This window comes from Centruroides vittatus, unplaced genomic scaffold, assembly GCF_030686945.1.
Source record: "Centruroides vittatus isolate TY-2023 unplaced genomic scaffold, ASM3068694v2 contig_150, whole genome shotgun sequence".
Lineage (NCBI taxonomy): Eukaryota > Metazoa > Arthropoda > Arachnida > Scorpiones > Buthidae > Centruroides > Centruroides vittatus.
In genome coordinates this window covers 2,149,707-2,162,695 of record NW_027120928.1, presented here as the reverse complement: position 1 = coordinate 2,162,695, position 12,989 = coordinate 2,149,707, and the positions used below count along the sequence as shown (strand labels likewise).

Below are 12,989 nucleotides of genomic sequence, written 5' to 3'. Positions count from 1 at the left end.
TTAAATTTTATTATTTAAAAATTACAATACAATTCTGTAGCTGTATGTTTTTTAACATACCGAGACTTGGGCCTCAGTTAAAGTGGCCTCTCTCAAAGTCTAAGAGGCTATGTATAGATCGGTATAACTTTATTTATATAGGTAGGGCCTACATACCTTTAAATACAAATATATATACGTGTAAACAAAAATACAAATATTAACTACATAAATACATTATTAAAATATAATTTACTGATATGCTTGTATATATATATATACTATATACTCGTACAGTACATAGAAGTTTATTCGTAGAGAGCATACCGAATCCAGATTAATACATGATGCTATGTCATATAAAAGGCCCTTCCTCTATCAAATAATAAACATCTCTAGATTCTAAAATTAAACTTGTTTAGTTTATATATATATAAGGCCCACGGGTATACCGTTGAATAATATTTTTAACAGTATATATATAAATTTATTAGATTTTATCAGATACCATCGAAGAGTAAGCGAATGAATCAATCCAAACAAGTCGTAAACTCAGCACCACTTAATTGTAGTCTCACACAAGCTATAAACTCAACCAAGGAGGAGGAAAAAAAATCTTTTTTTAGTTATAAACTTCTTTTAATCATCATAAAACAAATTTAATATAAATCTGGAAGTTTAGTCAAATCAATTACGAGCACAAAGCGGATGAATCGGAGATCATAGGCGGCGCCTCGATTGACTAAACACACGTACACCACCCTCGCTACAACATTGTCCAAGTCGTGCTATTGCGGGGTGTGTTTAGTCGAAGACGGAACATCACAAGGGTGTGTGAAATGTCTCCTCGTACAGATGTACGCATTTTGAACAAAAAGAAAAATGGATAGTAGCCATAGACACCAAGAGACAGCATTCACTTTCACGTGTCTACTGATCGGAAACACGGTACTGTTTACAAGTGCAGCTACCATTTGTTTATCGTTATCGTTACTCACTAACTATTGGGAACATGTTACATTTGATATTAGTAAAGTACAGAAAGTAGCAGATATTAATAACCATAGTATAATTTGGACAGATAACAGAATAGCACGTATAAACGTATCCAATCCAAATAAAGGTATGGAAGGTGCAAACGTACTTAGTAACCCTAACCATACAGGTGTGTTATATTTGTTTTCTCTTCATGGCGGAGTTCACTCTTTATGCCCCGATGTCACAGGTAAGAATTTTTAAATTAATCTTCAATTAATTCTGTACTAAAACTAATTTTATTTATTGTACTTTAGAGAAGATACTACTGATCTTTTTTATTTTTGTTTCGATTATTTATGTGAAGGGAAGAGGTCGACATCGATATAAGAAAATGTTAAATTTCTAAAATAGGGCGAGGATTTGTTTTGTTTATAACGTAAAATAATATACCGAATGATTTCTTTTTTTATAATATCAAAGGTTAAGAGCCTTGGTGTATTTTTATAGAGTTAGATTTATGCTTAAAAAATATCGATAAAAATACCTTTCTTAAAACGGAGAAAAAAATATTTATAATATAATCTTAGACATTTTTAAAAATTTGGCTTAGTTTTTTAAGTTTTAAAGTTAACTTTTTATGAATAAAACTTTAAAATTTAACGTCATCAGTTAACAACGTAATTTAAAATATATTTTATTTATTTATAGAAACGATAAAAAGTTTATAATTATTTTTTTAAACTAACTTTAAAACACAAACATTTATAATAAAAACCGATTTTACAAACCATAAAATTGTTTATATACATTAATGGTTTGTTTACATAAAGCAAATTGATTTTGTTATCATTCCCAGTTTAGAAAATATTTATTTTTTTAAATAGGGAAAAAATTATCTTAGCAATAAAGGAAATTCCTTATCCTTAAATATTCGTGATAATTTTTTAAAATATATATATTTATATTTATTTAAATATTTTCTAGGTAATTTATAAAAATATAACACGCATTTTAAGTCATTTTAATGATCTTTTTATCGTACTAATTTCATTAGTTAATTAAATTTTTAAATTAAATTGTTATTTTTTTAAACTATAAATTTAAATTTCTTGATTTTAAAAATCAAATGTCGTTAATGAAGTCGAAATTAAAGAAAAAAAAGAAATGTTTTCTAGTTTTTCTACAATTCTTTGTATCCATAAACGTTTCTTTCTCCTGGAAATAAAATGAAATAAAATAAAAAGAAGCAAATATAAAAATCCTTTTAAGAAATTAGACGATTTTTGATGAATTTCTTTTATAAAATATAAATGGATTTTAAAGATAATCATCTTTATTCTTCAATAAATCTTAAATGATAATGATAATTTCTTTATAACGAAACAATTGTTAGTAATTTTTATTTAAAATTTAATCTAGAAAAATCATTTTATTATTTTTTTAAATAATTGTTCAAAATGTAAGTTTTTTAAATTTAAATTTTTAATTTTTAATGTATTTTTCTATGTAAGATGAGCTTCTTTTCTTCCTCTGTAAGGAAAGGATATTATAGAAAATTACAGCTTTTTAAAGTAGTAAATGCTCTAAAGTACATCTAAAATTCCTATATTTTAATAATATTATTATTTCTTATAGTAAAAATTTAAATATTTCTCACTAATTATGCTTTAGTACAACGTAGTACATGTGAAGGATTGTCTTAACATGGAAAGTATATTTCACCAGGCATAAAATATAAGCTTGTACAGTTTATAAATTGGTGATATTAATCAATTTTAAAAACAATAACGGTCATAAAACAATATTTTAATTAAAAAATGCGTATTTATAGCCAAATTTTTAATAAGAACATCAATGAAAATGATATAATTTTACTACACGAATTTACTACATAAATGTGCTATAATATAAAATAAATTATAATACTGTAAATTTTATGATTTTCATATTTTAAAACGATAGTTTAATTATTTTATTTTATATTTTAAAAATATATAGGAAGATATTAGTTATTGATACAGTCAAATTAATGTTATTCTATAGGCTAGAATTATATCTTATAACGTTATTAAGAAATTTCTTTAGTTATAATTTATATATTTTATGTTATAATTTATTATCTAAATTTTATTTTTAAGTCTGAAATAAGCTTATTTTTATTTTTTAAAATTAATTTTAAAACGTTTGTTTATTTAATTAATTATTTATGTTAAATAACTTTTTCCCTTCAAAATAACAAGTTTAAAAAATTATTTAATTATTTTGTAAAGTGCACGAGAAAATTTGCATAGAACTTAATTGAATGAAACGTTATTAATAAATTAAAAAGTCGTCTTTATAAATAAATAATATTTTTTTTTAATTCTAAAAATTGAAATTTGTTTTTTAAGGTTTTATAATTTTAAAATAAATAAAACATTTAAATAATTTATTTGAATTTTTAATAAATTCTATAATTTTTTTTGGTTTTTTTGCAATGTTTTAAAGCAATAAAATATTCTAATACGATAAAACTTTTATATTTAGAGTGATTAACTGAATTTTGGACAAATATATTCTTTCAATCTCATTTAAAAGTTTCCTCTATTTAAATATATTTTACCTTATTAATCTGTACAGTAAATTAAATTAAAATCTTTAAAATCTATAATTAATTTAAGAAGTATTATATAAAAATATCACGAATAATAAATTTATCATTTAATTAAATTATTCATAAAAATAACAATTATATTGATGATTTATCCTTATTTTCTCTTTATTGATACACTCGATTTGTTAATTTAATATTAAATTATACATAAAATATTACATTTATAATATATTTTAAATGGTAAAATATGTATTTCATTCTAAGAAGAAATTTTTTTAGTGTTTTACACGACATTTTTCGTATATTGCACATCACTACTGACAGTTGCCAAATTCTCACTACTTTAATGTTAGATAATTTGTTAGGATTTGAATTTTTTCATTTCTTTTTAAGCTCAAGAATAGGTGGTTTTTATGGAAAAATGGAAATTCTTTTCTATATATTCTGGCAATAAAAAAGTATTAAAAATGTGTGAAGTATACGATTGTTTTCCATACTTTTCTGAAGCATTTTAATGATAAAAGGAGCATTTTGTTCGTTTACATGCACGTGTTCGAGGTATAATTTACTAATTTAGGATGGAAACTCCAAATTTCTAAAATAATTTTGTATGGTCAACGAATATTTTTACTGTGAATACAATTTAAAAATTACTTTATGAAATTCAAGAACTCGTATAGAGAATATACCAAAAAATATATGTATATACTTTAATATAAAATACTTGCAATCATTTTAATTAATTGCTAAAGTAATTTATTGTAATTAAAATTGTAAATTAAAGTAATAATTTTTTTTATTAATTACAATACTGTATTAGCCATTAACACAGTGGGGTAAGAGCAAAGAAAAATATTGTACAACTTACACAATTTCATTTACTATATTTAATTAAGATAAAGAAGAAGTAACTCTATTAAGAGTGATGGAAAAATATAGAAAAAAGTATATTAAATAACATGTCAAACAGGAAAATCGTGATCAGGAAACTAAATTGAAATATATAGACTTATATTTATATTGATCACAAATAGAAGTTACTTGCCATCAAGCAATTGATGCTTTAGATCATATCTTAGAGAAGGAAGTAAAATTAATTTGGCAATTTCTTTAATAAGAAAATAAAATAAATAAAATAAAAAATTAAGATTATTATTTATAAAAAGTTTAGTAAAATTATTTGAATAATTTTACAATATTTAATCGGTAAATTAGACAAGAATAAACATAAATTACAGGGATTATTTATTGTGGCATCGTCATAATGTCGGGTTGTAATTTTAATTTAAAAAATCACGTGACTTTCGGTCCAGACCGGAAGTTTATATAGATTTAAACGGGGCGTCCCCCTAAGCTTTCCATATCAGGTCTCGATTTTAGTAATGCATTGCCCCTGATAATGCATTACTTTACCTGATAACAATCGAGTCATTATCTAACTTCGTTCTCTAAAAAAATTTTAAATTGACATCACGACACTTTCGGTCAAGACCGGAAGTTCTTATAGAGTTAATCAGGGTCTTCGACACCTAATCTTTACATATCCAGTCTCGATTTTAATCTAACTCCGTTCTGGAGATTAACGGAGGACATACTGACATACTGACAGTGGGAATGTATAAGTCTGCAATATGAAAATTGCAGCCCAACAACGTATTTTCATTTTACAAATTTAGGGAAACTGCCATAAAATTTTGATTAAGTATTTTGAATAAGGCGACAATTTATTCTTTACAGTGGTTAACTGTTGAATGGACCACCTTGTACACGAATTTAATAAAAAAATAATAAATTAAATTATTCATTAATTTCAGTTTTTTTTAACATTATTAATAGTTATATAATTTATTAAAAAAATTGTTTTAGTAAATGTATTTAAAGAAAATCCTTTTTCTTTATTATAAATGCAAATCAACTTTCTAATCAATAATTTATTCATTTAACGTGCAATACAGGACAAAATCTAAATGATTAAATAGTAAAATTTATGTTCTTTACGTAAATATAATTTAAATTAATATTTTAATTTCTTTTTTTCCCTTCCTTATAATTTATAACATTTATCAACTCAAAATAATATTTATTTGATGAATTTCTAATCAATAATAGACTGATGGATAATTAACAATTTATATTTTAGATTATGATAAAGTAACTAATTAATTATTTATAAACGTAAAAAAATCACTGAGAAATTACATTAAATATGCGGAATTTTAATGATTTAATTTCGAAGTTATCTTAAACATTAATTAAAAATCACAAAATATAATTTAACGTCTTTTTTTCGAAGGAAAAGGTGAAAGGCTTGCTTTATCTTTTATATTTTACTTTGATGTTTGCTTCTATACCTCCTTTACTCGTCTATATGATATTTACTCACTTGAATATTTTACTGCACTTTTGTTCCTTTATTGGATGCTTGATACTTTATCCTTTTTATCCTGCTCTCTTTTACTTAATATTTGTTTTCATAACCGTTATCCATCTATTTGATACTTGCTGTTTTTTACTCCTTTGCTCCTTTAGTTGATAATTTTAATACCGTTTATTCCTCTACTTAATATTTATTTCATTCAGTTCTTTACTTCTCCTTTTTTTATTTATATTCTAACGTCCTTTAGTCCTTTGTTCGAATTTCAAGGATAAGGGACTCTGCTGAATTCCTTCTTTTGTATCCTTCCTTTATTATTCCTTTACTTGAAATTTTATCCATTTCTTTTTTTAATCCTCTTAATATTTATTTTTTTCTCTCTTTTCTTCTCTTTGATATGTACTCTTATATATACTTTTTGTTTTAATTGGGCTGTAATTTGAAAAATTTGTAGATTTATAAATTCCCACTTTTGTCTGTCTTCTCTTAATCTCCAGAACTGTGTTAGATAATATAAGGGCCAAATGCTCGATTAACTATATATGAACTTCCAATGCAAAGCAGAAGTCACGTTATATTAATTCAAAAATTTTCCCTGAACGTAATGATATAGATGACCGGCACGACTCTGTTGTTGTTAGGTAAAGTATGATTTACAGGCGCAAGACACTAATAATTTGAGGTGGAGAGCATATATTTTAAATTAAATAAATTTAAAAATATGATTAACAATTGCAACCCGGCATTATCTTTCTCACTTTTGTTACATTCTTGTTAGTGCTGTGACTTACAATTTTTGGTGGCATGCCAACAAGCCAATGTCTCATAACGGATGTTTTTGTATGTAAAAACGAAAATTGATGTTGGAGATATGCATTTTTTTACATAAAAATATTCAAATAGTATTAAATAGTAGAGAAAAAATTAACATTTTCAAATCATTTTTTGAAATTTTGTGACACTCCTATGAGAAGTTTGTGGCACATTAATGTGCCACAATAGAGTGCCACTTCTCAATAGGGCATTATAAAATTTTCCTGGGGAAACATCTTATAGGGATGCCATGAAATTTTTATAGAGAATATTCCGTAGAAGAATAAATAAAGGAAATAAAATTTATTTACTTTATTTATTTAAATTCTCAAAAAATTAATTTTCATTCTTTCCAATAATTTTTATAAATATTATTTATTCAAATTCCATTAAAATATTTCTATAAAGCAAATTAATCTTTAAATAATTTTCAATGTAAATTAAAATCAATATATTACTACTTTTTAAAAAAATTACTTTAATTTTTAAAACTATACAAATTAAAATTTTAATTTAATCGTTTTTCTAAGGGAATAGCATATAATTTTTATATTTAGTAAATAATGCAAAATAATATTAAAATTTAAAAATATAAAATATTCTTTAAATAATGAAAACAAAATTTTAAATATTTTCCATTTTTATAACGTAAAAGCATTATTTTAATTACACTTTTTAAACTTTAAACTTTTATTTTTAATTTTTAAATTTAATTTTTATCATACATATATACATATATGTCGTATTATTTTGCAGTCGTAGTCGTGGGGTCGAGTGTAGGGTGAGCAAGACGAAAGAAAATTGGAGACCATAAAAACACGTCCATTCACTTTCGGGTCCTTACTCGAACTCTATTGTATTCTTTATTGGTGTTGTTAACCTCATTCCAAAAGGGACGAGATTAACAAAGTAAATTACAGAAAAATATATACAAAATTTACAAAAATTTAAAATATGTTATATATATAACATATTTTATAAACATATTATTTTTATATAAAATCGTTATAAGGGGTGGAATTTCTTATATGTAAATAATTAATGATGGCTCTATTGTAAATTTATCGCATAATTCTTTTATATATATATATATATACCGTACCGGTACATACTATAATATAATATACATATAAAAGAATTATGCAATAAATTTACAATAGAGCCATCATTAATTATTTACATATAAGAAATTCCACCCCTTATAACGATTTTCTCTAAGTTCATTAATATTTTAAATGAATATAGAATAATAAAAATTTATTTTAAAATGTTATATCTTAGAAAAGTATTTTTATAATTATAAATAAATTATAAATATATATATTATATATTAAAAATTTATATAATAAAATTTATATATTAAAAATATATTATAAATTTCAGGGGAAATTTTATAATTTATACCAAGCTTCAATATCTGGTCTCGATTCTTGCAGTTGCTTGCTCCTGTAAATCATGCTTTTCCTGATAACAATCGAGTCATGCTTGTCATCTAACTCCGTACTCGAGATAATTTTTAATTTAAACCAGTGACTTCCGGTCTAGACCAGGAATATATATATACGAATTCCGGTCTAGACCGGATTTCGGCATATATATTTAATCGGGCCTCTGGGTCCTGAGCTTTCCATATCTGGTCTCGATTTCCATCTATGTAATTCCGTTCTCATGATTAACAAATGACATGTAGACAAGCAGACAGGCTGACGGACGAAAATGGGAATGTCAGGTCTGCAATGTAGTCCAAATATCATACCAAAAAAAATGGCGAGGAAGATGAGAAAAAAGTTCTATGTTATAAATTAAAAAAAAAAATTATTATAAAAATAAATTTTCTCAAAAAGATTTAAATCTTTATTTAAAATATAACATTCGGTGTTATTTTATTGATTTGATATAAGAAAAGATTAGCTTTTATAATCTAGTTCATTGTTTGCCATCAAGTAACTATAAAAAAATGTAATATGTGCGTGTGGATTCTTCATTATTCATTCCTTTCACATCAAGTTTTGCACTCAAATATCGATCAAGCATCAATATATTTGTTCGTAAGATATATATTAACTGAGGGCGTTATTCCTTTACATTTTGTTACTGTTATATTAATAAAGTATCATCGGTTCTACGCTTTTAACAGCTTGATAATTACGTTTGGAAATTGCTTTTCTTAATAAAAAAATACTTTATGAAAAATTAAAAAAGTTATTATAATAAACTATTTATATGTTCCGGAAATATATCGATTTAAATTTAATTCAAATAAGAGATTTATAATAGCCCATTTAATATAATTTTCTAATTACTTAGCGTGTATCATTTTTTATTTTAGCATTTTTTGTATCAATAATATAAAAATAAAAAAGTAATATTTATATTTTTAAAAAGTGAAGTTTTTTAATTTTAAAATATAGAGATTTAATGAAGTAAATATTTAGTAGAGAAGTAAAAAATTTAATGGTTAATTGTATAAGATTCTGCCTTTCCAGAAGAGCTTCCGTTAGGACTTTAGTACAGTGGAATTTGTCCTTCTGGCAGGACAAATTTAAGAGTATTGTCGATTATAAGCACACAAGTCCTCCTGGAAGGACGTTGGCATACTGTATGCTATTGGCAATACGTGGAATCTAGTCCTGCTAGAAAGATGCAAACAATTCTTTTAATAGAACAGTTACAACTATTCAAATTACAGTATGCGTAAGCTCTTCCTTTTATCCTAAAATATACCTAATAACAAATTTTACCAGATTTTTTTAAGCTGAGTTCTGATTTATCATGTAAATTATGCAATGCAGCCATGGTCTTTAGTTTCCATTTTTGTGTATATTTATATTGACGTGAAAATTGAAATTCCATGTCGTTTCATTAACTGTTAATTTATTATCTTCTACAAGAAATCTCAGTTCATCACTTTTTAATTTACAGTTATTGCTACAATCTTCGCTGTTTGAGGGACTTGAATTATCTTGAGGAATAAGAAGAGTGTCAAAACTCTTGTGCTTCTTATTAAGTTGCATTATACAAAACACAATTCGTGAGCGGGTAGAGGAGAATTGATAGAATCGAATCAGATGCCGCAACAGGCAGATCAGATGGAGAAATCCACAGTACATTTTTGTCTATATCCAACTTCACTATCGCAAGATTTTTGCTATTGCTTGTGGAAGAATAATGATTAGAACTATGTATTGCTTTATCACCATATTCGAAGATGTTCATCTTCCTCATCAAAAAGTTGAGCAGGATCCGAAATGCGACAACCTTTCTTTAACTCGATGACATTCTCACTGACAGAACATTGCTGCCAAACATTTTTATGCCAAAACAGAAACGATTAATCGTTGAAATGAAGAAGAGTGTGTCCTACTAGCAGTGCGGATAGTTCTACAAAAATGTATAAACATGGTAGAACAAAGAGTTGTGTTCCTTCAGTAGGACATGTACAACTAACCATTAAGGAAGAAATAGTGGTATAGATTGTGCAAGGCCTTAAACAAACTGAACTTTGAGGCCCCTTTTAGGTGAATATATATAATGGTGGAGCCTGTATCACACGATACTGTAGGCTATCTAATATTGTACGATATCTAGACCAAGTGTAATATTAGATATCCTACTTAGCAGAATAGTAGTAGATTTCGAGTACTTCATCAAGAGCGAGTATATCTATAAATATATATCCACTAGTATATTTAAGTGTATTTATGTCTACAGATATAAATCTATGCGTGTCTGTTGCACCTAAAATTGTAAATCTTAGGAAAAGCCCGTGGGACCTAGGTCTATGGAATGCCTACACCCAAAATCTCCGCTACAGAAAAATAAATATCAAATAAAGAACTAAAGGAATTATAAAATTAATATTAAATAGAAGTATAAAAAAATTTTCTCTTTGTTTGAAATAAAATTAATTACATAAACATTATATAAAATTGAAGATTTTTATTTTAATGCAATTCTGGGAAAAGATGATGTATATAATGATGATGATAATGTTTTAATAAAGATATTTTGTTTTTAATAAATGAAAACAGTCTTATATTTAATAATACTAGAAAATTATAAGTTTACTCAAAACTTATTTAAGGAATTTAAAGAATTAATTTGAATAAAAATTTTATTGATCGTGAATTAATTAATTTTTCAATCGAATATTATCTTTGTATATACTTAAATACTAATTAGGTAAGGATTAGGATGATACTTATTTTTATTATATTTGATGTAATTATTCATCCAGCTAATCTTAAAAAATATTTTTTGTAATCCTGAAAACTTTTATATTAAATTATTGATTTTTCTTACAATGAATAATTAATTTAAAAATTATATCACTTTATTAAATCATCAATTGTTTTTAATTTAAATAACATTTTATAATAAGAAATTATATTCGTTAATTCACAATTAAGTAATCTAAATTAATTAATTAGAATTAAAACAAGTTCAATTTTATGTCATTTATTCTATATTTATAATTATGTATCATCGTGGTATGATATAGGCCAGACATGGGCAAATGCGGCTCTTTTTGAGTTACGTGCGGCTCTTGCTGGAAGTGTTAATTTCTGTTTTTTATTATTATTTTTACAATTTTATTTTTATAATTTTGTGAAAATATGTTTATTAAAAAAATTCAATATTTGTTTTATATTATATTTATATTATATAATAAAATCGCGCGCCTTACCATACTATCCGCCACGACAGTACAGAACTGCTGCGGCTCCCATGCATTTTGCAAAACCTACATTTTGGCTCCCACTGAACTCTTGCTTGCCCACCCCTGATATAGGCCTACACAATGATCACAGTCGAATTTTGCATATTCATGTGATTATAATATGTGATTAATTATCATTATGTCTATAAAATGACTATGATGCGAATTATTCTTATATCAAATCACAGAATTGTTATCACGTATGTCATCTTATTATACATATGATGATGATGATCCTGTGGTGTAATATATTATAAGCATATCCTTTTTATGTATTGCTGAACGTAAATTATCTATCATTATCATCATGTTAATTGCCATATGATATACATTAAAATGATGGTCATTAAATTATAATCACGTATGTGCTGATATTCTTGTATATCATACAGTAGAGCATATGATAGTATACACTACGTAATAATGATCATACAATCCTCATTTAATCTATTTTTAGGAGCAATTGAGAAATAATTATTAAAAAATATAATTAAGTATTTTTTATGTAAAAATCTACCTTTGTATAATTTGTAAAACAAATGCTTCATATTATGTCATTTGATTACCTCATTTCAAGTTTTATCCAATTATAATTATTGTTGTATGGATTTCATCGAAGGAAATTTGTAAATGTAATACTATATATAGATAAAATTATAGTCTGAATATAAATAGATTTTTTCTTTTTTTATGAATTGATTTCTTAAAATATCTACTCTTATTGGATTTTTCTTGGGTAGGTCACCTGAAAGATTTTTATTCGATTCTATTTTATTATCTCTGTCAATATTATTAGAAAATTTATATTACATTGTTTTATTTTACCAGTTTATTAGCTTAATAAATAATAAGTTGAATAAATTATATGCTATTCATTTTAATTTTAATACCAGTATTAATTAGTAATAACCGGTAAAAATTTACCTGTAAAATGCTGGCTCTAAATGTGTAAGTGACAGGCTCTAGTTTGGCCGCATGGGTGGAAGAGTCTTGATTTTTGTTCTAAATTTACTGTAAAATGCAGAGAATAAATGGAAATGCAAATTGAAATACGGAGTAACTATGATTTTTTGTGTTTCCAAAGAATAGGATAAGATAAGATAGGATAGATGGCATAAGGCAAGATACTGGGCAAGATACTGGGCAATCTGCCAAGGAGTAGTGCCTCCTGGAAGGACTTTCTATGGGAAACTGTTTAAGTTAGATACGTGAAGAAAACCCGGAAAACTTCACGTGGCCGGTACATTTATCCACTGACCACTGTTAGAAACCATGCTTCTGAAGGTAAGATACTTATAAATGACTCCTGTTTGGGCCCTTCACGCTTTAGAGTTGTCATTGTATGTACGAGTAATTGTATATTTATTTCATATTTTTCATTTAAATCGATTTTTTTCATCTCTAAGTAAGAATATTTTAAGAATTTTCTTACATTGATGATGACTAATCATTAGTGTTTAACCTTTCATAACATTATACATGAAAATGATTCGATTATATTACGTTTTGTATAAGAAACAAGTGAAATAGTG

General features: G+C 25.2%; 1 protein-coding gene across 1 annotated transcript in view; it reads left to right on the top strand.

Annotated features, from left to right (window-relative positions):
- Positions 1-792: 792 nt before the first annotated feature.
- LOC136968663 (uncharacterized) overlaps positions 793-12,989 on the top strand; it is a 50,906-nt gene continuing 38,709 nt past the window's right edge. Inside the window, exon 1 of the mRNA XM_067262664.1 lies at positions 793-1,204. Coding sequence (XP_067118765.1) covers positions 862-1,204 — 343 coding nt within the window. The 5' untranslated portion in view covers positions 793-861. The remainder of the gene's footprint in view (positions 1,205-12,989) is intronic.